Here is a 27,023-nt window from a genome sequence, read left to right as displayed (position 1 = left end):
ATTATTTTTCTCAATTTTTTATTTTTCTTATAATAATTTTTTTTTCTGAAAATAATGGTTTTCCATGTTAAATAAATTTTATACCACTTACTAGTTTAGCATAAACATAATCATTTTGAAATCCCATAATGTTTGTATTAAAATTTAACTTCTTTTTAATTTTTAACTATTCATAGCACAGTTAAAGATTTATTAAAAAATTTATTATTTTTACTATTCACTTTCTATATATATATATATAAGGAGTAGGTAAAATCAATAAACGTAAAATGACAAAGTTAGTTTTTTCTTATTATAATTCATTTTTAATAATAAAAAATATATTATACGTCATTTTATTTGTCTTTCGTTACTCATAGAAAAGAAAAATACCGTTATATATATATATATATACATACACATGAGCGGCACGTACCTTGTTCGTTTTCATTGAATGAATTGACTTATGTTATTAATAAAATCTATTGTAACATCCGGAAATCGGACCGCTACCAACGCTAAAATTCAGATCGACTTAAGGTCGCCGGGACCCATAGCAAGTCTACTATACATCTTGTACATCTGATATAATCCCATACATAATTAGATGTACAAAATATATAATAGACTTGCTACGGGTCCTGGCGACCTTAAGTCGATCTGGATTCTAGCGCTGGTAGCGGTCCGATTTCCGATTCATTATATTTATCGAGTCAAAATTTTAAATTTAAAAATATTTAAATAAAATAAAATAATTAATTTTTTGTCAATTGAAATTATTTTAAATAAGTAAAAACTAAAATCATATCGACTCATTCTTAATGAACAATCATACTAATGGAATAAACTAGATTCGAAGAAATTTACATTTAGATTATAAGGATAGATACTATTAAATTTATCCATTCTTTTCAATAAAAGCATACAATTGTTCATAAAATAACTAAGATTCGTAAGAAATTACTATTTTTATTATTCATTTTCTATATAATTAGTAATTATAATTAACGATAAGATAATTAGATTAATTTTATCCTATCTCATTTTCAATTATCAGAAAAACCTAACATAATTCATTCTATTTATATTTCTATCTGGCAATAAAAAAAAAACCATTATAAAATAAAATTAGTAAGATTCTTTGTATTTATTATATTTTTGCATATATATGATGAGGATGAAAACCGTTAAATGTATCTTTTTTTTTTTTACTCAAAAGCATACTATTATTTATAATATAATTAAAGATTTGTAAGAATTATCATTTTTATTATTGACTTTATAAGGATGTATTTGGTTATTATTAGATTCAATATTTATGTCTAAGTTCATATATTGTTTTACACAGTTTAATTAATTATATAAAACTTCTGATATAAAAATTTATCTAACTATTATCATTAAAAAAAAATAACGATAAAATTTATTAATTAAATTATAAAAAAATAATCACTAAAATAAATTATTAATTATTTAAAATACAAACAATAAAATTATTGATCGATAAAAATGTATAGACTTTTTTATACTATATTAAATTCGTTAAAGAAGTGCTTGAAATTCTTAAAGGTATAAACTCCATTTTATTAATTTTTGAAAGGATGATCGTAAGGTATATATATATTAGCTAAAATACAATAATCAAATCCAAACAAATTACAGTAAACGATTGATAGTTTTAATAATTGATAAACGGTAGATAATTTATTTTAGTAACTAATTTTTTTCTATAGTTTAATTAGTAAATTTTATTGTTATTTTTTTTATAATATTAAAAAGTGAATATTAGCGTTTAGTAGAATTAAGCTTCAATCATCTTGAGTGAATCGAATGTTCCATAATTGTATAGGTGATGATATACATGCCCATTAATAACAAATCATAATGAAGAAAATTTGGAGAGATTTGGTAGAATCATGAGTAAGTTTGGTAAGATTTCCCCTTATTGAATTGAGGCCAACTTTTATTTATTACAGCAATCCAGAGTTATCATACTTTTCACATTATATATATTTAAGAATATTAATTTAACATATGGCATTGGATGTTACACTCAAAATCTTACTACTTTGAACACAAATACTTTATTCTATATCAAGAAAAAAATTTTCTAATTGGAGGGCATTCCCTTCGTCTCAATAGGTCTATTTGATTTTTTTTTCCCTCAAATTATGGGTCATTTTACTTTTGAAATGATAATTTATTTATTATTTTCTCTATTTATTTTATAAAAAATTTATTATCTAATTTTTATAATATAAAAAATTTATTAATTTTGAAAAATATATTAAAAATTTATTAATTATTCGTTCTATTAATTAATATGTTGAGAAGGGCAATGGTGAAACTACTGGTGTTGCTTCCAACCCTGAGCTCCAGCCCAATACTTGAAAGCAGCTGCAAGGACCAAACAATTAGGTGGCTTCCCAAGTGGGTTTGTTCTCACTGGTGATGTAGTAGAACATAAGCTCATGCATGATGCCAGAAACCACAAGCGTAGTGATTAGAGCCACCACTTTTGCTGGCCCAACACCAATGGGTTTATATATTGTCTGTCTCAGAATATTGGAAGACAAGCAGTTCCAACTCCTACCCCAGAAGTCTTGCAAAGATGTGGCTTAATATGGCTTGCTGAATAGGGGCACTGCACATATCTGACATGGCTCCAACCGAGACTGAACCATAAGTGAAAAGGAAATAGAATCCATAGATTATGCAGATACCATGCAACAGAAAATGAGTATTGAGGATGATTGGCTGTTGGCGATAAATAGTACTGCTAGTTCATGTAGAAATTTTAGACCTGGAGAAGGGTTTAAACTTTAAACAGGTCTGATTTTTCTTCACTTGGAATGGAAAAATGGCAACCAAGGCAAAATCTATGTAGTTTTTGCAGTCTAGAACAGAACCTCAGTTGAAACAGAAGATGTGTTTGAAAGAAGTGATCTGTGATTAAGAAAGATAAGATCCCTCTGATGAAGGCAGAGGAAGAATACCAAGGGAGGATGTAAAGCACGTAGAACACAGGTGTTAAGAGATATGACCCGCAGTAAGCCTTTGGGTGTATATGAAGCCAAGTAACGATAGCCTAATGAAGCAAAGAGCAGAGCAGCAGCTGTTTTATATCTAAACATGTGCGGGTTTGATTTTGCTGATCTTTGAACAATGCAATAAACTGCATGTAAAGAAAGCATTAACAGTTATAATGTAACAGCTCAGATCCAACTGACCTAAATTATTTTAATTAACACATCATGAGCTGTTGCCAATGTAGATAGCTTTACATTGAGAGGCAGCCAAAAGAAATCACTGAACATCAGTTATGTTTGAAGATAGAAATGATCAAAATATATATTGATCTAAAATCAGACCATTCCAACCAATCAATTCTTCAAGCCTCCTCCATCAACAATGAAATGATAAGAATATGTAAATCCTTGCCTGGTACTAGTAACTAGCAAGTTAAAATGCCAAAGGAGTTAGAAAAATTAAACATTAACCCAAATAGTAAAATAAGCAATGGTGATTTTCATTCTTTTTCCCGCTCCAATGTACGTTGAGAAACACAAGCAAAACAGCAGATGCCCAATATGGAACTCTTTTTTTTTTTTTTTTTTTTTTTCCCTTTGGAGGTTGAAGCACTTTGTAATCTCAAAATTTGTCATCTTACCTACCGAAGCTAGGGAGACTGAGTGTAATATCTAACAAAATTCACCCAGTCACTGATACTGCATGTTATACTTTCTGAGTTATAAGAAATATGTATATATACAACCAAAATATACGCCCTGGTTTTTAAAATCTTGATTTCCGCTTCCGACCTTTTGATCGTTTTCGAGATGTCTCACTGCCATTCATACTTCCTTTTGCTATTTTCACATCATTATTCAAAGAATCAGATTCAAATGATTTGATGTTGGTCACGACGGCATGGACTGTGAACTCAGTTTTTGGAACCGAAATGGTCTTTCTTTCGATCACTACATTCTGACCACAACAAGAATCTTGAATAGCCTTCTCTCTCAGATCTTGTATTGCACTGTCCTTGTCATGTTTAGAACAGTCATTTAAACCCTACATGGCAACAAGGTACAATATGCTTAGGCCTCTGATAAACAGCCAGGCAGCTATTGAGCTATATGTATTAATGTGAATTATAGTTGTCAGATTTCAGTTCGCCTAGAGCAAGTTGATAAGAAAAAGTTGACTTAAACTGTAGAAAACATGCTTCCTCCATAGACATATATATGACAGCTCTCGTTGCAAAGTATCTAATAGAGATGGAGAATTTACAACTATTGATATTGAATATCTTAGGAATTGAAAAAGAGTATTGTTGACAACAATCATCAATACATGGTAAGGAAAAAGGAAAAAATGCTAAAAATCGACACATCATACTGAGCGTTGTGCCTAATTAGAAAAATATTGATGAAATTAACTAGACAAATATTGATGAAATTAACTAGACATTTACCGATTAAAAGAAAATTTCAAATATTTTATGAGCACAGTGGCATGCATTAACTACCTCCATTATTGCAATCAACTATTTTATGGACAACTTCAAGAAACAAAATCAGAGATTATTGGATCTTTTTTTTTCCTTTTACATATCTTGAGTATGACTTCCTAATCCTATCATAAATTTGTAATTTTAAAAATAAAGGTATAATATCCATGGGCCATTATTTATTTTCTTTTTTCTGAAAAATAAAGAAATGAAATTTAATGGGGGTTTTGAAAACATTGGCTTTTCTGGAAGAAGATTGCAACTTTCAACAGGAGAGGGGATTTCTCATCTCATTCTAAGAACTAATAGAAAGCATACACTATCTGCTCACAGAAAGAAACCTTGAAACTAACAGAACACTCTACACTAACAATCAACAGGAATATGAAATGAGTATAGAAGTAAATTTGTCCTCTTTGTACCTTAAAACCAAACGGGATATTGATTTGGGTGCACAGACAACCACAGCCATCACTGAAGTTGAGTTTCAACAAAATTTCAAATGCTTCTGTTGTCACAGTTCTCCTGATGCAAACAAATATAAGTAGTGAGGATATTATCTGGCAATAGAACAACATGGGACATTAAACTCCACAACTGTAAATTGGATTATATAATCTCATGGGATCAATTGAACCAACTCATGTCTTGTAACAGCTCGGCCCAAACTGACCCAAATAACTTTTGAACCTATTTTCCACTTAACCTAAAATGGTTAATACAAGTTATTTAATAATTATTAAAAGCTAGGTATTATATATCAAGATTCCTACCCATATCCCACCGATGTGGGATTGGGATCACATATCTTCTTTATGCATGGCTAAGCAAACTCATCGAAAAAAAAAATCCTAATTATATGTGAAGACCAAACAAATGCAGAAGAAAGGATTGGACAAACCGTTTCAGGTTAAAAGGCTGCTCATGCAGAACTGCTGCTTTATACTTGTGTTCATCTGAGAAGGAAACCTGGGATAGCAGAAAGTATGTTGAAAAGGGGAGACAGACAACAAAATACTGACTTGGTAATATATAAATTCTCTTAAATTTAAAGCGACTTCACACACGTAGTTAATATGTAGTGTGATAAAGCAGAACTAAGTTGGAGAAAAGTTTATCAGATGGACTTGCCCCAAATGGTTGAAAAGAATAAAATTTATGTTCACCTCAATGGACTTTATGAATGGCAATGGTGCTTTAAGTGCATGCACACTTGCTACTCGGAGGGTCCAGTTCACAAATTTTTTATCTGTTAAGTGGACAGATCACAATCAGAAAGTTACAAAAACCAGTCTCAGGGACCTAGTAAAATGAATTTCTAGTAGATGTTTCAGATGAGGCCCCTAGCAACAAGCTTAGCTGTCTTCAATTCAATGCCAGATTTGCTTAAGAAGTTTAGTCTCAATGCATCATGTGGCAAAAAAAATAATGATGAGGCACACCTTGTTCCAATGTCATAAACACATCCAGCACAACAAAAATTGAGAAACATCAGACTACGTTTTTAAAGGATGCATAAAATGCAGGCTTTTCAGAGTCAAATACGCAAATGTCAAGCTTCTTACAGATAAGGTGAGCCAAGAATTTTCTTCCAGACCATAGAGAGAGTATATAAGACACTACTGAGAGGATCTTCCTGCTATGTCTCATGGCCATGAGTGTCAAAAATGCAAATGCATAGATTGCATTATGTATGCTGGAAAAAGGTTATATGCTAGACACAAATCCAGAAGAAGATACCTGCACTCAGTGACCGAGTAATGATTATCTGTAGAAGATCAATCCTGACATATGGAGGAATTTGCATACTAAGAAAATCCATTACTCCTGCTATAACCTGTTCTTGTTCAAAGCAGCAGATATTAGATAAAAAAGCAAATAATAAAGGTTTATTCCAAATGTAATCATATGTGTACGATTGGAGGGAAACTACATACAGACATGCACATCCCTGATGCATGTAGCGTGCAAGCTGATAAACCCGAGGAATAATGAAATAAAATTTTACAGATTAAAATTTACAATAATTGGATCCAAGAAATGCAAGGTTGTGCAACATAAGGTAGTAACTAGTAAGATTCATTTCATAATTACAGCCAAAATCAGAAAACAAAAGAAAACAAGAGAGAGAAAAAGGATTGAATAGGAGAAGTAAAAATATCTATAGGTATCAATGTGGAAATACAACTACCTTATCTACAAAGCCATGGATCACCAAACAAGCATTCTTGTCCTTTGGAGTTTTCTGCATAGTGGAATAGAACAATCACAAGATTCAAACTGAGTCATAATATATTACACCAGCAATAGAGAAAGTAAAAAACAGTGACTAACCAATTATGCACCAATTTTGGTGTCTTCAATAAAATATATTATCTTCATGATTCTTCCATGTCATAAGTAACATATATATGCACAAATACATGCACAACAACAATAGAATCACTCCTGATTGTAGAAAAATATTCAACTCTCTCAATCATAAAGATGGCTAACACCTATTTTTACAAGCTCCATTTCTCCCATTTCCCTTGAACTCTCCATCTTCTGATAAGAATCATAAGCTATTCATAACTTACAATGAAGTTTCTGTTTCAGAGCTTGAAATTCAAAGGGAAGAACCCCATATAGAATATCTATATACTAGATCTAAAGGGCAGTCCAGGTAAATGAAATATGGGTAATTACTGTATGTTTGTGCAACTAACACTAAATGAAAGCAGTAATAACACACTTCAAAGAAACCAGAACATGTTCTGGACCAAGCAGTAAGCTTCCCTTGCACAAAGAACACGATAGCCTGAATCAAACAAATATCACATATTGCAGTTTGGTAGTGAACCATAGCAGTTCTTTTGAAGTGATCTTTTGCTCATGCTTTGCAGAATTCAAGTGCAATTAATTTCCTTGGAAGGAGACTTGGTGCTCTACTAACCCACCCACATTCATCACCTACCAATTGACCCATTCACTCTGATTGCCACTTCATCCATATTTTGACTAGATACAGACTATCTTCTACTCTTCCTTTTTTCTTTTTCCAGTTTTGGGGGCATGGGTGTGGCAGTTTTTGGCAGGGGGTGTGTGTATTGATTGAAGACAGATGCTGCATCTGTAAACCGAACAGAGAAATCATAAATCGATTCAATGCAAACAACATACCCACTATGCTTATTAGGGTAAGAGAATTCCAGAACACTGGAGTCAGTAAGGAACAGTAGCAGACTAATTATGAGTTTTTGCATACTTGGTGGGAGTTATCTAATTCTTCTTTTGCCCATAGCTCTCATTATTCCTTGAACACTATCTCTGAGGTTTGCATACTTGGTTGGAGTTATCTAATCCTTCTTTTGCCCCTCGCTTTTATTATTCCTTAAACACTATTCGTCTGTTCATCCTTCATATTTTGTTTTCTCCAAGGAAGCCTCTTTTGCGTCCTGTATTGCACACTTGAGTTTCACCTCTAATTACACCACTATATATTTCATATTAGCAAAAATTAACCTCCAACCAAAAAGAATATGGAAACAAACTATTACAGAAAAAAAATACCACTACGTTTTTTTTTTTCAAAAAAGCCGTGCTTAAAACCGATCAGAATTTATGAGCAGTGATAACAACTGCAATTCTCAGCAGAATGGTGATAAGAGGAGCTCTTTAGATATAAAGTTCTCAATCAACTTTCATGAATAGCTTTCTGAAAAGAATGGTCGAGCTGGAGTCCTTCAATATCAAATTATAACTTTGGTCTGGAGGAGAATCAACCTCTAAAATGCAATTTTAATTTAAAAGCTAAGTACATGAACAAGTTGAGTATGCATATACATAGGAAATACCTGAAGATTCACAATCACAATCTTCCCCCCACCACGAAGACATTTCAGAGGCAGGTTGCATGCTGGAGTGATCTGCAAACTGCACATAGAAGTCATGCCATGGTAATCAAAGGAAACATACGGCATAAACAAAGTATAATATAAAAACTGTTGGAATATGGCTTGTGGGAAACAAGCCCCCTATCAGCAATGAACAAGAAAACTAAAGGGCGCATAAGTTCAAGGCCAAATGAACAATGGGAGAGTCCAGTTTCAAGCCCAATTCAACAAGGATCCCTGCCTATTTGTTGATCCACCCTCCTGAAACCATGAACCTAAACATGATATTACTATTAGAGCGTGACGTGAGGCCCAATGGCCATAGATCTGGGACCCAAAGGCATGGTGGCAGGCCAAAAAAATGAGCCAGACTCGGGCGTTCCCATGAGCTAGCCAAAAGGAGCTAAACCTTGAGGAACAGAGTCAAAAGTAGCCACACCCAAGTTAGATGGGCCAAGCCATGCAATTCCAAGTCACAATTGGGACTATGAAGCTTGTGATGAAGCAGATGCACTTGAGGGGGAATATGCAATATGGCTTAAGGGATTAAGTTCATATCGGCAGTGTACAGGAAAGTTAACAGGCATATAAGTTCGAGGCAAATCCAAGCGATGCAGAGTCTATTTTCAGGCCTAGTTCAGCATGGAAGCATGCCTATTTGTTGATCCACACTCCTAGGCCCATGATTATCAACAAAAACAAATAAGGAATCAAGCTCAGCAGTTCAATTGGAGAAAGGGTTGAGCAACAAATACATGCATTTATTACGGATTTGAGCTTTACATGGACATAGCACTAATTGGCAATATGCCAGAATCAAAATTGACTGCTCAAAGAATATGGAATGTTAACTGGATATTGTTCTTTTTTTTCCCTTCCATGCATGGCTTGTGCATTTTAACCTTTGTTTATTATATTTTATATTATAGGTGGTAGCCTCATCAATACAATGCTCAAATCTACGTGAGGCTTGACACCATCCCGCCCCATATTACATCGGAAGATACAATGCTAGTTCAGTTGCCCATGCCTGCCTAGTGCATTAAATAGGCTTCGGTTCTTTGGTTTGTAAAGAAAGGTAGTTTGCTGGCTACTGGATTGAATTGAAGTTTGCACAGCATACAGGAGTTTTAGAGTTTAGATACCTGTTCAACTATGCAAGTGGCCTCTCATAGGCTGACTCATTTTGCCATATTTTTTGTATATTCTATGTTCCGCATTTCATACTTCAAAAAATTTCATAGGCAGAGAGAGAGAAGCTTGTTAGGTTGGTTGCAGAAAGATGGCTAAATTAAAATGGATGGTTAAGGACCCATGACTTGCATGTTTCTAAAGCTTCATCATGGGAACTGAACAGCAACCTAGTGTGCCAGAGGAACATTTGCACAGTTCCAAAACCCCCTAGACTAAATCAGTACATAATTTGGATACAATGACTGTATTGAAAATTTTACTGTCAACTACAACTAGTAAGCCTACATTACCTTGTCCCTAAACACAATAAAAGATCGGCCATCCTGCAGTGCTTCTCAGCAGGAAGCATCTCTTTTGGAGGCAACGCATCCTGCATGTATAGATAGATAGATGACATAGATATAGATAAAGAGAGAGAGGGAGAAAGATAATAGAATTTCTGAGCAACATGTGTTTTTCAATAAATTCTAGTGGGCAAAAGGAAGAAAGAAAGCTATCAGAATCAAGTTAGTCCCAGGGTTTTTTAGTTGCAATCACTGAACATTGAATTTGGTTACATGGTCACTATCACTTTTTGAGTTTTTAGGCATTCTTTAGAATATCTCAAAAAATTATGCATACATGAGCATCAAAAACTGCTTTTCTATTTTCATGCCACATATTGTAGCTGACCTAGACGTTCTATACATAAATTGGCTAAAAGTTGCATCCATGTGGATCCCTATCAAATCCAAAACCTTCACCAAATTTTCTTAGTAAAAAATTGTGGTTGCATTCATATTTAATCACCTTTTACAGTCAGTGACATCAAACTACCTCCATCTTCTCCCAAAGGCTTGCAGTTTGCTTGATATGACCACAGGATTACAAGATACGGACATAAACCAAGTGAAGGAGATAAAATATGAATAACCTAGACCTACATGCTATTTCACTTCACTTGCAACCAAAACAAAAAAACAGAGAGAGAGAGGGTTAACAATGTGCAACGTTTCCATGTTGTTGGAAGCTATCTACATAATCTTTTCATATACCTTAAAGTGCTGAGTTTTAATGCATTTTATAATACATAGCATAAACACCAAAAATACCTCCCAGTCAAGAACTGTATCCCTTAGTTTTGCTCCACATTTCACATCAGTGCAGCGGCGTGATGTCTCCTTCAACCCAATAGTTTCCACCTCAAAATCCCGCAAATACCTTCACGAGTTTAATAATGATACTAAATATCATGTAAGAAAAACAAATAAATATTGTATAAGAAAGACAAACTTTCTAATATAATTGTACAAACAAGCAAATACTCTATAAACCGCAACAATGACAGTAACCACACCCCAAAAATGGAGAAATTTTTATAAAGGTCATGGATAACAACAAGAACAAAGATTGCCACAGAAAACATGTCTTACTCAGCTCCACATGAAGGGCAAGCTTCCATGAAGGAGTTGCCATGCAATTCAGCAAGTTTCTCCCTTGGTATTCCCGACCGAAGATGGAGGCCATCAACATTCTGGCACAAAAAAGTAATAAGTAGGAGGGAAAAAGGATAGCAAGTTCACTTGTTTCCGAATATGAATAATAGTTGACTTATGTGGAGAAGAAGCCTGAACAAAAAGCACATAAGGGTCAAATTCTATGGATCTAGGCCAGCAGAATCATAAAACAAAGTCAATATGGATTTGAAAAATCTAGAAAGCAAAATGGTGCTAGGACGAATGTAAATATATTCAAATGTCTCACAGAACCAGTGGAGCAATAAGAAATAAATCTTGACCTCCAATGTCTAACTGTTTGATATGGGGGAAAAACACACATTGAATCAACTTGTCTGAGTGTCTCTCTCTCTCCTTCCATGTTCACCCTCCCCCATCCATTGACACATGTAAATAATACTTCACTCCCAACAGGAAGCACGCATATAATGCGAGAAATGACTCACATCACCTACTTGAGAAGCAGGATGTACAAGGATGCTAATGAATTTCAAGAAGTAGCAAATGGGGCTCAGAGAAAAGGGGGGGAAAAATGAAGTTCTACCTGACTAATAACAAACTTCAGAATTCCAGCCTTCTCAAGTGCAACCAAAGCCATATGAGTAATGCTTGGCATTGCTCGATGAAACGGCAAAGATGCTTCAGGTAAAGGTTTTCCTTCACGCTGCAAACAGTCGATAAGAATCAAAAGAATCATTCAAAGAAACTTGGGCGTGACTAATTTGTTCACATCTGCAGTCGGCCACCATAAGAAGCACAAAGAAAGAAAGGAAGTTAAACACACAAAATATAATACTTTAGGGGAAAAGAAAAGGGAAGTGAGTTATTCAATGATAACTAAAATGCCTACATTTTACAGTGTCTCAGGGAAAATGAAGCATAATTAGTAGAACTTGAGCAGTCAAGCTCTTCCTCACATTTTTCTAATTAATATTTAAAAAGGTGCATTTGGCTTTCTGAATAATAAACTTTAGTACTTCTCCTCACTTACACTGTTTTCAACTAACAATATAGAGTACTTCCATAGTAAATATGTCTCTAACTCTTTAGGATTAACCCTCGTTTAGACATGCTATATTGATTGAAACGTGTCCTTAAATGGATTAGACTAAAATTCAATGAAAAAAGAAAAGCAACATTAAACATGTTTACAACAGATCAAAAAGTTTCAAATAGAACTCAAAGATAAAACAGGCCCACTACAAACTTCCTCTAATTGATAGTCCATCATTATACGCTGCATTCCAGTAGGGAAAAACAAGGGACTTCACTAGATCCCTGACCCCCAAAATAGGATTCAGAATTTTCACCTGCAGTGTCCAGATTCCCTTAGGGCCTCGAAAATCAGGTATGCCACAAGAAGTTGATATTCCTGCACCTGTAAACACCACTAGATGCTTACTCTGCAAGTACAAACAGAAAACTTGAAGGTGGCTTATTGGATTTAACTGCATAAAGTAATATGTACCGTTAATAAAATGAGTGAATTTCATAGGTTCAAACCTTTTGTATCATCTTGGCAAGGCGTTCAATCTGCCAATTCAAAATCAAACCACTTTGACATTAGTAAGCAAAAATGAGAAAAGCTATCATGTATTTTGAAGTGACAATTACACAATAATACACATTATACAGTTGTCCAAGAAATGAAGCACTCGTACAAGATGCAACATTAATGTGAAATATCCGATTAACTGTATAATTGACCATATTTAACTCAGTTCATGAATGGTAACAATATTCAGACAATCAAAATATTTAAATTAAAATCAGAAAAAAAATCCATTCCAATTGGAAGTGCATTTGTGATAGATAAAATCCACTGAATTGCAATAAAATAATAATGCATGCATAAAAGTTGAAAGAAGGCTGTACCACTAACCCATAGTTCTCTACTTTCCCTTCTCTGATTTTGGCAAGGGGAAACTAAACAAATAAGAGAAACTTAACCATTAGGAATGAAATTTCTGTGATGATTAATGTTGTTTATTTTCTTTTACCTTCCTCCACCCCATAAACCCATTAAAATTTTATTTTTTCAATGCACTCTAACCAAATACAGGAGGTTGAGCCTTTATGTGATGATAACACTGCTTTACTGTGACCTGGAGGTCATAGGAAACAGCATCCTTTGAGTGTTAAGCAATGGGTGTGCAAAATCCAAACTAGAGCCTGCAATGCAGAAGCGTCATGCACTGGAAAGCATTTTCTCTAATCCAAAAGCAGCATTATTGCATCATTATGCATCTATAAAATAACACTTGCAATATTGCCCAAGCCACAAATGTCAAAATTAGGCCTATTGTCCTCCAACAAAATATTGCCCAGTCCCATTTAAATTTTAAATGACTTCTTATTTGAATTATACTAATGTGCGTACTCTCAAAAAGGGATAACCCACTAGAAATTATAACTCAAAGCACTTAGCGAGAATGGTCTTCATTCTCATTCCTAGTCTTTTGTTTTGGCCTCAATGTGGCTACAAAACCAAATAATCAAAGCTTTCTCACTATAGGTACCTGAACCCCACTTCACTGTATTTCAACTTTCAAGTTGACAAGCATCCCACGGAACGGGAACTAAATCCAAGACCACCCCCTACTCTCTTGTTCCTTATAATGAAATGCAGAAGCTTTAATCACATTGAAATGGTCCTTTGAACAAATTAATAAGAAAATTTCACAAAAGAAAATAATAAAGATGATGAAAGAATATCGAGTGTGTCGGAAGTCAGAGACAGGCAGCATTGCAATAAAATTTCAATCTGAAGCAAGGCAAACAACCTATTTCCTTCTGGCACCGTAATTCACTGCATCAGTTGCCTATTCACATTATCGTGAATACTGATGATCTAACATCAGTACATTTAGTAAACTAGCATTGAAGCTTAAAACAGTAAAATTAATCATTTTCATTGACAGCCTCACAGAACCCCAGCTCAAAGGCTGATGAAACAAGCAAAAACCCAATTCTGAAAAATACCAAATGCAAGCACCCAAAAATCAGATCTTAACAAAAAGCACTGTATGGTACTCCAAACAAAGCTCAGACGCAAAACTATGGCTATCCCTCGCATAACAATAAAGGAACACTACCAGTGGCAAGGTTTCAGGTGATCACTAAAGGCGATTAACTACATAGCATTAAAAAGAAAAAAAAAAAAGAAACAAAAACAATTATATAAAGTGAGAATGAGAGAAAAAAAGGCTTACTTTCTCCTGCAAAACATAGGATGAGTCGAAGAATTCGGTCATTCCAACTTTACCCACATCTTCTATGAAGGAGAGCTTCTCTGCATACCCCAGAGACATGGCTACAAACTTTCTCTCTCTAAAACCCTATGTTTTTTCTCACTATAAAGTTGATCAAAAAGATGATGGCAACAAGTAATTAGAACGAAGCCTTTTCTTTTTCTTTCTTCTGCTCTAATTGCTGAAAAAGCATCAGAAGCATTTGCTTCTTTTAAGGAGACCCCTCATAAAAGCCCAAATAGGGGCTTTGCTTACTTGCATGCCCCTCATGCCAGGCAAGAATTTCCCATTTATCTCAAAATTACATCAATGCCCTCTGTCTTCATGAGAGAATCCCATTCCTTTATGTTCTCCAGATCGGTGAAAATATCACGTCAATTAAAATCACTTTGAAAAATCCAACTAAATCAATCAAATTTAATAAATTAAAACTTCAACTTTTATTACAAGTTAAACTAAATTGATTGGTTTTTTCCAATTTATTTTTTGAATTTAGTAAAAATTTGAAAAGAAATGTGTTCTTTTTGGTAAATTAATTAAAATAATCTTTATGCCCTACTTTCCTTTTTTATTGTTATTTTATTCCTTTAGATTTTAATATATTCAACCGACCAATTCAACTTCCTTTTTCATTTTAGTTAAGATGTAATCTTTGATTTTTTATGTTATTTTAATAATTGTATATTTATATTTAAATATTTAAATATTAAAATAAATTTGTAAAAAGTGTGAATTATTTTATTTAATAAATAAAAATATTAAAATATAAATATAAAAATATTTAAATTATTTTATTTAATAAATTAAAAATATAATTAATTAAAAAATTACGGGATGATAAATTTTGATTAAAATTAATTTAAATTTATAAATAAAAAATTACAAATATTATAAATTTAGTTTAATTATTTAAAATTAAAAAATATAAAATATAAAAAATAAATAACAATAAAATTTAAATTATTTGAGTTAATATAAATAACATTTCAAGGTAAATATATTCTTTCAATCAATTTAAAAAATTGAAATGAAATAAAATTCTCAACTGTTATGAGTAAGTATCCTAACAATAACTAAAAAATAAAACAAGAAAAGTTGAAAAATACAATAAAATCTAATCAATGATCAAGTAAATATCATCAACAATCTGCAAAATACACTGAGAAAAGAGCACGCGAGATTACAAGACACCTGAATGGGGAGGCGGCATCGTTCATGGGAGAGGAAGCGGAAGGCACAATCGCTCATGAAATGGAAAACACCTAGCATCGAGGAAGACTTCTCTTCTACTCGCATAATTGTCGCAGCTGAAATGGCTAGATTCAGAAAGTGGGCATGTCGACAAGGAGAAGGTAAATTATCGAGACCGCGTCACTGTTGATGGCGAAGAGTATTGTTGGAGACCAGAAGAGGCATTGAAAGTGTAAGAATGGATAGAATTGGAGCAATTGAGAGGGATTTACATTGAGAATCAAGGGACAAAGGAAAGGAAAATGTACAAAGCGGCAGACAAACAAGCCATGTGACATTGCAACAAAAACAATAAACATCAGTGTTTAATATACTTGGTTGGATTCCAATTGCTACGCTTTTCCTCTTCGAAATTTGCATAAACTTAAATACAAAATTTACTTTTCCCTTTTTGCATCCTTAATCTTCCTTTTTATCTGTTTAACATATTATCATTAATAAAAGTGTAACTATTTAATTTCCAGATACATTTAGTTATATATATATATATATATATATATATATATATATATATTTTATCAAATAAAGAAGAATGTCATTTTAAACGGATTGACGATTATATCTGATAGATTTTTTAGTTAAAATATGAACAATTAAAATAGCATTACGATGAACTTATCTAACAGAAATATCAGTTCTAAAATTTAACAAAAATTTACAACCATTCAAAATCAAATTCCTACATAAAATAATTTAGCAAAAATGCTACTCAAGTGTCTACTTAAACTTTTGTATAAGATAATTTGGCAAAAATATTTCTCCTTTTTTTCTCATCTCTCGGGCATAAATCATTCAAGTCTCCCGAACAAAACCACAGAAAAGAGTTGCTACGAGATAAAATTCGAATAAGGTTTCAAGACTGACATCGTCGTTGCGATTTCCAAAACCCATAATAACCAGTAAACCTCTATTGAACATTAACTTATGAAATAACCGAATCAATAAAATTTGAAAAAAAGTCAACCACAAACTTGTGACTCTTCCACATTAACCAAAGATCTCATCTCAATTCTTATTTATTAACTCAGAAGCAACAATTAAAATGTAAAAATTTACGAAAAAAATTTCATACGAGAACTAAGAGTTTTTGTTTTTATTAAAAATAAAATATCTGACTTGTAATTAGGAACTAAATCATTCAATATAATAATTGTCTGAATATTGCCGCTATAAATCTATCAAAAAAATTTGTATATTCTGAAAATTGATTAAATTGTATGTGAAAAATATCCCATCATACGGAAATCATAAGCGACGATCGGAATATTTATGGAGTTCGTAATAGGGACAACAACATCTTATTCTTTATCGATAGTCAATTGACGTAAATCGTCTATCATGAAAAAGGGAAAAGAATAAATTAATTTAAAAAAAAAAATACGAAAATATCGAGTTACTAATGAATCACAGAGAAAAACAAGTATTGAGTTACTAATGCATCACAGAAAAAACTTATTTCTAAATTATTTACTTATATTTACTTTAAATTTTTAAAAGTTAAATAATTAAAATTTATAAAATTTTAATATTTAATATTTATACTTTATAAAATTTAAGATCAAATAATTACATTGTTTTAAAAGGTAGGTTTGACCTCTAAAATTTAAAAATTAAAACTTTATTTGTTTTCAGAAAACTTTACTAAAAAAAGTAAGAATTCTCATTAACTATTAAAATTAGTCTTATTTAGTTACTGTATTTATTAATTACACAAAAAGTCCACTTACTGTATTTTTTTTACCATATAGTAAACGAGTTAACCATCCTACTTTAAGTAAATAGAGTTACAAAGCAATAATTTATTCCACTGTCCACATTGTTCTGACTCTTGCTTTTCTTTTCTCACTTTCTCTATTTTCACTGTGGCTCCCTTATTCAAAATTTGTTCGAAAGTTCTATTTTTCTCGTTAAAGAATTTTTTTTTTCTCTCATATCATTTCTATTAGGGTTTCTTGATTATTATTTTAGATTATAAAACTTGATCTTGACTTTTTTCTATATTACAATTTTAATTTGATTTTATCTTTTATGTTATTCTCTTTTATCCTAAATAATTTATTTCTTTTATCAAAATTAAATTTCATTGTATTATAAATATTTTTACTGCAGTTTATGAGTATTTTTACTGTAATTTTTAATTTACATTCACTATGAATTTGAGTTTTATTTACGACATACCTATTTTAAGTTTTAATAATACTTGCTTGGTTCAAAAATTTGAATAAATTATGAAAGTTGATGTCTTTATTAATATATTATTATAAATAAATTCAACTGCATTATTTCATTAAATTTGACATTGTGGATAGTTAGGCTTCAATCACTTCACTTTTGTATATGAAAGTTAAATATTTATGAGAGAAAATAATTAAAAGATAAACAATATATTAAATATAAAAAATATGATAATATTTTATTGATTATTGTACTATTAGATAATTATATATTAATTTTTACGTGATTTGAGTGTTGAAAATTAAAAAAATATTCTATATTAAATTAATGAAGATTAATATTAAAATAGAGAAATTTATGTCATTTTAACTATTAATATCTATCACAACCATTTTACTTTCAGGAATTTAACATACCTTTATAGAAAGTTGATTTTCCATTGACAATTTTGTAGTCGGCGAATAATTGAAAATGCGGCTGAACGAGTGGCAGAAACGTGAAAGGAAGTGGGTGGAAGCCTGTCAAGGGGCAGTAATTATTTGACTTTTGACCTCAGCTCCAATTCAAATACCGTCAATCATGGATGTTGATGACGATTTAACAATGGATTTCTGCCCAAGTTCAACTAACATTATAGTTGGAAAGTGTTTTTCAGAGGGAAAGAAAATAACGAGAGAAAAATAAGAAATAATAATAATAAATAAATAAAAAAATAGTTTTCATCCTTTATTTGAATGATAAGAGAAAAAAAATAAAGGTGAAAAGTTATTTTTTAAATTGTAAAACATCTATTTAGTCTTTTATTCTGATAATTATAATAAATTATTGTAAAAATAAAAATTGTAATTTTAATAGTATACTATTCACTTTTTTTGCGTATGTGGAGAGAAAGTTGTTTATGGTCCCTATTTTTCTGTTTTAATTTTTTTAATGGGTAAATTATAATTTAGTCTCTCTAATTTAGTGAAATATAACTTTTCGTCCATCTGTTTTAAAAAACCTTCAATTTAATTATTCACATTTAAAAAACTGCAAAATAGTCTTGATGACCGCTGGATTCCTTCACCCCAGGCCAGGGGCTCGACCACAGCCCAAGGCCCATGACGTAGAGGCCCACGCACCTGATATACATAACAAGCCTGGCTCATCCAACCCTCAATGCCGGGCTCGACCCATCTTCTTCACTCAAGCCGGCCCGGCCCACACGAAGCAGGCCCTCTCCACTCAGGCTTAGCGTCCGGCCCAACTCTCGGCCTTGCCCAGAATCCAGAAAAATATTCACCAGACAGCCTAGCAGATCCGCTTGAATGTACGCACGAGAAGAATCAGAGGCCGTTACGCATGGAGCAGGCGGCTAATACCCTAGTACATCCGAATCCGCATGGCAGAGACGCGTGGCCCAATCCTGGAGAGACCTTTACACGTCACCAGCAAGCAAGACAATGTATAAAAGAGGAGTCCCCTCCTCAGAAAGCTTAAGCCTTATTCAGTAATACAAAACCCTTGTAAAACCCTATTCTATTGGATCTCAGATCATCAATTGGCGCCGTCTGTGGGAAACGAAGGAGATCTTTTCATCACCGGAGTTTTCACTTTCAAAACCCACTGAGATCCACGATGGCAAACCACCAAGAAAGTAACCTTAATATTCCAAATGACCTGAGCTCTGCCCAAGATGGGCAGCAGTTCTCCTTTTCTAGCCCTACAACGTTGAATAACCAAACACCTATTTCTCTTAATCCCTCGCCAAGCCTGGTAGGGAATACTCCCACCATGACCCTGTCTAACCAAGACATTCAAACCATGGCTCTCCAGCTACAAACCACTGCTCACTGGTTGGGGCAGATAATGCAACAAAGGGGACTTAGCACCCCAGTAAACGCACTCCCAGTAGTGGAGGAACCCAGAACCGATGAACCCCAACCTACCTCTGCCCGCCTCCAAACTAACAACCATGATGCCGGAGAAAAGGAAGAACCGGAGGCCCGAATCCATGGGAGAAGGGCAAGAGAGTTGATAGAAAATGAAGAGGTGAACGACTATTCTGCTGAAACAACCAGGGAAACGGGAACTGAAACAGAGGAGGAAGAATGTAGTTTGGGCAAAAGATCCAGCCCGGAAGACGAGAAAATGAACCAAAAGCTGAAAAGGTTGAAGGAGCAGCTCCTAGCCGAGCTAGGTAAGAAAGATCAGAGTCAAACCTCCTTGCCTACTTCTTCTCCCTTCTCAAAGTTAATGCAGCAGGAGACCGTTCCCAAAAAGTTTATGATGCCGCCGATGGCGGCCTATAATGGGGCTGGTAACCCGAGAGAGCATGTCATGAACTATAAGACCTTCATGGAGTTGCAAACTCTGTCAGATGCTCTGATGTGCAAGGTGTTCCCAACAACGCTCTTGGGACCAGCGAGGGCATGGTTCAACAACCTGGAGGCCGGAAGCATTAAAAGTTTCGGAGATCTGGCCACCCGCTTCATTAGCCGGTTCGTAGCGGGGGTGCCAGCAGATAGGAAGACGAGCTATCTGGAAACAGTGAGACAAAAAGCTGGTGAATCCCTCAGAGAGTATGTCGCCCGTTTCAATACGGAGGCCCTGCAGATTTCCGAGCTTGACGAAGGAAGGGCGGTAGAGGCCATGCAAAAGGGAACAACCTCTGCCGAGTTCTTTGGTTCTCTGAGCAGGAAACCTCCGACCTCACTGGCCGAGTTGATGAAGAGGGCGGAAAAGTATATAAGGCAGGATGACGCCTTAGTAACGAGTAGATTTGCCAAAGGGGTGGAAGGAAAAGAGAAAGCCCCGGAGGAGGGGAGGTCGGAGAAACACGAGAAGAAGCGTGGAAAGAGGCCTGAGCCGTACAAGCAGGCCTGGGAAAGAAGGGATCAAAGGCCTCCTCCTCCTCGGGTTCTCGAACCAAGAGTGCTCCCTCCTTGGGTCCCGGAGAAACCGACTCCATTAAATGCGTCCAGAGCCGAGGTGCTCATGGCTGTCCAGGATAAGGAGTTTCTCCAGTGGCCCAAACCTTTGAAGTCGAAAGCAGATCAGAGGAATCCTGACAAGTATTGTCAGTACCACCGGACGCATGGCCACGATACAAATAACTATTTTCAGTTAATCGCGGAGATTGAAAGATTGATAAAAAGGGGGCATCTCAAAAATTTTGTGAAGAAACCGGAGGGGCAGAGGCCTCAACCCGGTCCGGCAGCCCAGATGCCCAGGAGAACTGAAGCTGGACCAGTGAATGATGGGTCCAGTGGGACTATTAATATGATTGTTGGAGGAACTGGAGGACGGATGAACCGTCGAGGAAAGAAGAGAAACCGGGAAGGGGAGACCAGCAATGGCGAGGTTATGCAGATCGTTGAACACTCTCCCATGACCATCGCTTTCTCTTCGGAGGATGCACAGGGCATTCAGATGCCCCATGATGATGTGCTTGTCATTGAAGCAGTCATTCATAATTTTCGGGTGAAGAAGGTTCTGGTGGATGATGGGAGTAAGGTCAATTTATTGCCATATCGGGTTTTCCAGCAGATGAGAATCCCAGAGGAACAGCTGGTTCGGGACCAGTCACCCATCAAAGGGATCGGAGGAGCACCGGTACTTGTAGAAGGGAAGGTGAAGCTGGCCCTTACCTTGGGAGAAGCACCCAGAGCTCGCACCCATCATGAGGTGTTTTTGGTGGTCAAACTCCCACTGAGCTACAATGCGATTTTGGGGAGGCCGGCGTTGTTCAACTTTGAAGCTGTCACTAGCATCAGGTATCTGGCACTCAAGTTCCCAACAGAAGAAGGAGTGGGAATGGTCCGGGGCAGCCAGGAAGAAGTAAGGGCAGTATACTTGGCCACAGTGACGGAACCGAACTCAAACGGAGAAGCGCTTGACTCGGAAGTTTTGGAGGTCAGGGATGAGACAAAGGAAGCCCGGACAGAGCCCGTTGGAGAGCTGGAGACCTTCTCCCTATCAGAAGAAGAAGTGAGTAAGGTCTTCAGTCTCAATGCCGGCCTCACCAAAGAACAAAAAGGTGAAGCCATGGCCCTGATCCGAAGTCACTCGCCGACCTTCGCATGGAAGCCCTCAGACATGCCGGGAATTGACCCCAAAGTGATGACACACCGATTGAATGTCCTCCCCGAGGCCAGACCAGTAAAGCAAAAGAAGAGAGTAGTGGGAAGAGAGAAGCAGCAGGCTACCCAGGAAGAAGTGCAGAAGCTAGAAGAGGCAGGCTTTATTAGGGAGGTTATGTACCCACAGTGGTTGGCAAATCCTGTGTTAGTCAAAAAAGCCAATGGCAAATACAGGATGTGTATAGATTTTACCGACCTGAATAAGGCCTGCCCTAAAGATTGTTACCCCCTCCCCGATATTAATAAGATGGTCGACTCAACGGCCGGTTTTGATTATATGTCTTCTTTGGATGCTATGTCTGGTTACCACCAAATCCCAATGGAAAAGACGGATGAGGAGAAGACCTCATTTATAACTGAAGACGGGACTTACTGCTACAGAGCTATGCCCTTCGGATTAAGAAACGCCGGGGCAACTTACCAACGATTAATGAATAAAATCTTTAAGAACCAGATCGGCAGGAATGTAGAAGTGTATGTGGATGACATGGTGGTTAAAAGTTCAACTTTTCAACAACACATAACGGATTTAAGGGAGATATTTGGGGTGTTAGATCAAATACAGGATGAAGTTGAATCCAGCAAAGTGTGATTTCTTCATCAGGGGAGGAAAGTTCTTGGGATACATGGTGAGTGGAAAAGGCATTGAGCCCAATCCGGAGAAGGTGGAAGCCATATTGAATATGCCAGAGCCGACCTGTGTAAGGGACGTCCAGAGATTAACCGGGAGAGTAGTGGCGCTTCACCGATTTATGTCAAGGTCGGCAGAAAAGTGTTTGCCATTCTTCAAAAAATTGAGGAAGGTCCCGAATTTTGAATGGACAGAAGACTGCCAAAAAGCCTTCACAGAGCTTAAGGAATACCTCAGCTCGCCTCACGTGCTCAGCAGCCCCATAAAAGGGGAAGAACTCCTGATATACTTGGCAGCCTCAGAGCAAGCAGTCAGCGCAGTACTAGTAAGAGTGGAAGAAGGGGAGCAGAAACCTATTTTCTACGTCAGCAAGGTACTCAGAGACACTGAGGTCAGATACTCGAACATTGAAAAATTGGCGTATGCCTTGTTGTTAGCAGTCCGGAAATTCAAAGTTTATCTGGAAGGCCACCAAGGAGTTGTGATGACGGACCAACCTTTAAAGAAGATCCTACGTAGGCCGGAAACTTCAGGACGGATGTTAGCATGGTCCGTGGAAATCAGCCCTTACTGTCTGGAGTACCGACCTCGGACAGCTATAAAATCTCAAGCGTTGGCTGACTTCATAGCAGAATGCTCATTCAACGAGGAGAAGGAAGGATCATCCTCGGAGATACCAAGAAAAGAAGGAGAGGGAGAGCTTTCCCAAGAGTCCAGCTGGAAGCTATATGTAGACGGAGCATCAGGCTCTGAGGGCAGTGGCGCTGGGATAATACTTAAGGGGCCGGAGGGCTTTAAAGTATGTTATGCCTTACGGCTAGAATTCAAAGCTTCTAATAATGTGGCCGAATATGAAGCCTTGGTGAACGGAATGTTGGTAGCTTTGGAAATAGGGGTAACCGACCTCGAAGTAAATAGTGACTCTCAGCTGGTGATCAACCAGCTGACGGGAGTATATCAGGCCAGAGATCCCATCATGCAGAGTTATCTTGATAAAGTAAAAACTGTGGAAGCCGACCTCACGAGCCGAGGAGTTATTACCAGATTTCAGAGGATACCTCGAGATGAAAATGAGGAGGCAGACCTGCTTAGTCGACTGACCAAAGAAGAGTTAGAGCAGCTCCCTGATGAAGTATACATACAGCATGTCAGCACACCTGCTTTCAAGAAGACAAACACAGTACTGCAGGTAGAGCAGAGCCCAACTTGGATGACTCCATACCTGAGATACTTGGAAAAGGGCGAACTCCCCGAAGATAAAGTTGAAGCCAAAAAGATAGCAGCTCGAGCCGCCAATTACCAAGTAATAAGGGGAACTTTATACAGAAAAGGGAAGTCCAGCCCATGGCTCCGGTGTGTGAGTCCGGAAGAAGCTGCAAAGGTAATGGAGGAAATACATAGAGGCCTATGTGGGGCTCACGAGGGAGCAGGGACATTAGCTAACAAAATATTCAGGCAAGGATACTACTGGCCCACTGTTAAAAAAGAAGCAGAAGAGTTTGTCCGGAGGTGTGACGTATGTCAAAGATTTGCTAATGCCATCAGGACCCCTGCCACTCCTCAAGCAAGCATATCCAGTCCATGGCCTTTCTCACAATGGGGAATTGACATCCTGGGACCTTTCCCCAAGACTACGGGGCAAAGGAAATTCGTAGTGATGGCTGTGGAATATTTCTCGAAATGGCCAGAGGCAGAAGCAATAGCCACAATCACAGCTCGCAAGATGATAGATTTCGTATGGGGACATATAATCTGCAGATTTGGCATACCAAGAGTACTTATCTCAGACAACGGCAGACAATTTGACTGCAGCACTTTCAGAGCCTTCACGACGAACATGGGCATATGGCATAAGTTCTCCTCCGTGGCTCATCCTCAGACTAATGGCCAAACGGAAGTCACTAATAGAGCTATCCTTCAAGGATTAAAGAAACGGCTGGATGGCGCAAAGGAGAATTGGGCAGAAGAACTCAATAGCACTCTATGGGCACTCCGAACTACTCCCAGAGCGCCCACTCAAGAAACCCCGTTTGCACTTGCTTATGGCACAGAGGCTGTAGTCCCAGTTGAGTTGCAGATCCCCACTCATCGAGTTCAATTCGTTAGTGAGAACGCTAATGGGGACAAATTAAGGAGCAACCTAGATGCTCTTGAAGAAGTTAGGGAAGAAGCCCAAGTCCGAACTGCTGCTTATCAACAACGAGCGGCAAGATATTACAATCAAAAGGTCAGAGAAAGAAGCTTGAAGGTGGGAGACCTGACTTTAAGAAACCTGGAAGCTACAGGAAAAAGAGCAGCCGCAGGCAAGCTAGCACCGACCTGGGAAGGTCCATTCAAGGTGACAAAAGTGGTTAAGCCCGGGGTATACCGAATTGAAGATATGCAAGGAAACCCCGAGCCCCACGCTTGGAACATCCAGCACTTAAAAAGGTATTTCCCTTGAAATATTTGTAAAGAAAAACATTGTATTTTGACAAATATGAATAAATGAAAATTGTTTATACAATGTGATTATCTTTGTGAAAAACATTTTTCCATGAAAAAGAAAGAACAGGGCTCAGAAAGATCCCTTGAAAACAAGACCTCAGTTAGGCACAAAAACCAGCTGAGATGACGAAGCGACAGTAAGGCCAATGAGCCTGAATCTTGTACAAAACCCCAAAGTAAGTACCAAAGACAACCGGCGAGGCCCCGAGGTCGTCCCGGAAATTCAAAGAAAACCAGGATCCCGTAAGATCTCCTGGAGTCAAAAACAACCGGCGAGGCCCCGAGGTCGTTCCGGAAATTCAAAGAAAACCAGGATCCCGTAAGATCTCCTGGAGTCAAAAACAACCGGCGAGGCCCCGAGGTCGTCCCGGAAATTCAAAGAAAACCAGGATCCCGTAAGATCTCCTGGAGTCAAAAACAACCGGCGAGGCCCCGAGGTCGTCCCGGAAATTCAAAGAAAACCAGGATCCCGTAAGATCTCCTGGAAACAAAAAACAACCGGCGAGGCCCCGAGGTCGTCCCGGAAATTCAAAGAAAAACAGGATCCCGTAAGATCTCCTGGAGTCAAAAACAACCGACGAGGCCCCGAGGTCGTCCCGAAAATTCAAAGAAAAACAGGATCCCGTAAGATCTCCTGGAAACAAAAAACAACCGGCGAGGCCCCGAGGTCGTCCCGGAAATTCAAAGAAAACCAGGATCCCGTAAGATCTCCTAGAATCAAAAATAGGTCGGTGAAGGACTTAAGAGCCTCCCGAAATGAAAAATTTCCCCACACCATAGGGACAACTTATAAAATCCAATTCCGACCTCGGAAAGAGAAGAGCCCAGAGCTGTTAAAAAAAAAAAAAAAAAAAAAAGGCCGAGCTCCCAGCTCGGATAGACTTATATTCTTACAAAACTCAAGGTCGAGCTCCCAGCTCAGACCGATATTCACAAAGGCCCAAGACCGAGCTCTCAGCTCGGATAGACTCATATCCTTAAAGGATCAAGATACGAAGGCCAAAGAGAAAGGCCGAGCTCCCTCCATAGAAGGACTCATAAATGAAGAAATCCTTAGAAGGATAAAAAGGTTATAATCAAAGCCTAAATCAGTTTATCTGAAACAAATATACGAAGTCCCAACCAAGAAAGAAGGACTAAAAGCCAAAAACTGACATGATAGTTGCCATTAAAAAGGTACGAGATTTGATCTCTCAGACTATCAGCTGAGAGCTGAGCTCACAACTTAAGATTAATTCAGAGCTTATGAATGAAAATATGTAGTTTACATCACAAATACGAAGAGTAGAGATAAATGTCAAGAAATATGAAAAACAAGAAGGAAACTAATATTTCATTAATAACTATTACAATTTATCCCTCCGGCGAGGCAGGAGGATAAATAGTCCTTAAAGGACTTACATCAGTAAGAACACCCTCGCCTGCATTATCTCTATTTACAGCCACCTCCGAAGGAAGCTCGGTGTCCCTTGGGCCAGAGCTCTCAACATTAATAGTAGGGGCAACTTCTGACCCAAGGTGGAGGCCGTCTTTCTCAGAATCAGGATCATCCTCCTCCGACCCTATCTCGGATTCCCCTGACGAAGACTCAGCTGGCCGGTCTATGTTCCTCCGAGAATCTCCTCGGGGCAAAGGGAAATCATCCTCCCCGTATAGCACTGACTCGCCATCTGAGTCCACTTCGCGCCTACGAAGCTTGGCCAAAGGAATATCAGAAGCCTGTCTAGCTTCTCTTAAACCGCGATTGTAGCCAGTTACATACATGCGGTAGGCCTTATCAATGATAGCCTGTTTCATTTCACCAGAAGCTTTATACTCATCAAGATGTTCTTCATAAGCCTCAGCCACAAATTCCTTAAATTCAGAAGAGTCTTTGTAGTCCTGAAGATGAGCTTCACAGGCCTGTTCAATTTTAACCTTCAGCTCATCAGACTCCTGATACTCCGCTATACACTGTTCACGCTTTAGCTGAGCCTTCCTTTCGGCATACTTTACCACCTCGAGCAGGGCTAAACATTTACGTTCCAAAGCCCTGACTTCATTTTTTAGC

General features: G+C 36.8%; 1 protein-coding gene and 1 pseudogene across 9 annotated transcripts; both read right to left on the bottom strand.

The window, feature by feature from the left end:
- Positions 1–2,310: 2,310 nt before the first annotated feature.
- On the bottom strand, positions 2,311–3,347 carry LOC110611648 (annotated as a pseudogene).
- Positions 3,348–3,487: 140 nt separating this feature from the next.
- LOC110611447 (NAD-dependent protein deacetylase SRT1) lies at positions 3,488–14,582 on the bottom strand. 9 transcript variants are annotated; one of them, XM_021751800.2, is made up of 14 exons: positions 14,270–14,573; positions 12,561–12,590; positions 12,368–12,460; positions 11,602–11,721; positions 10,974–11,074; positions 10,653–10,761; positions 9,852–9,931; positions 8,329–8,407; positions 6,684–6,737; positions 6,233–6,329; positions 5,659–5,741; positions 5,394–5,461; positions 4,915–5,017; positions 3,488–4,053 (listed from the first exon to the last, which is right to left on the bottom strand). In XM_021751800.2, exons 1-14 carry the CDS (start codon positions 14,366–14,368, stop codon positions 3,775–3,777), a joined length of 1,395 nt encoding a protein of 464 aa, XP_021607492.1. In that variant the 5' UTR covers positions 14,369–14,573; the 3' UTR covers positions 3,488–3,774. The 9 variants fall into 9 exon arrangements, with proteins under 9 accessions (XP_021607492.1, XP_043810905.1, XP_021607495.1 ...); XM_043954970.1 differs by having other exon boundaries at positions 11,602–11,789; positions 12,368–12,480; positions 14,270–14,360; XM_021751803.2 differs by having other exon boundaries at positions 12,368–12,435; positions 12,526–12,590; positions 14,270–14,346.
- Positions 14,583–27,023: the final 12,441 nt, after the last annotated feature.

Source organism: Manihot esculenta, chromosome 3, assembly GCF_001659605.2.
Source record: "Manihot esculenta cultivar AM560-2 chromosome 3, M.esculenta_v8, whole genome shotgun sequence".
In the NCBI taxonomy this organism is placed as follows: Eukaryota; Viridiplantae; Streptophyta; class Magnoliopsida; order Malpighiales; family Euphorbiaceae; genus Manihot; species Manihot esculenta.
The sequence above is the reverse complement of the archived record's forward strand: the minus strand, read 5'-3'. Positions and strand labels throughout refer to the sequence as shown.

Bases quoted from the DNA above. Each gene is read 5' to 3' on its own strand.
- LOC110611447 (XM_021751800.2), bottom strand. From the start codon at position 14,368: ATGTCTCTGGGGTATGCAGAGAAGCTCTCCTTCATAGAAGATGTGGGT. The intron at 9,932-10,652 runs GTATTTTTGGTG...CTATACATGCAG, and splicing joins ATACAGTTCTTGACTGGGAG to GATGCGTTGCCTCCAAAAGA. The intron at 5,742-6,232 runs GTATCTTCTTCT...TCCACTTAACAG, and splicing joins TACTCGGTCACTGAGTGCAG to ATAAAAAATTTGTGAACTGG.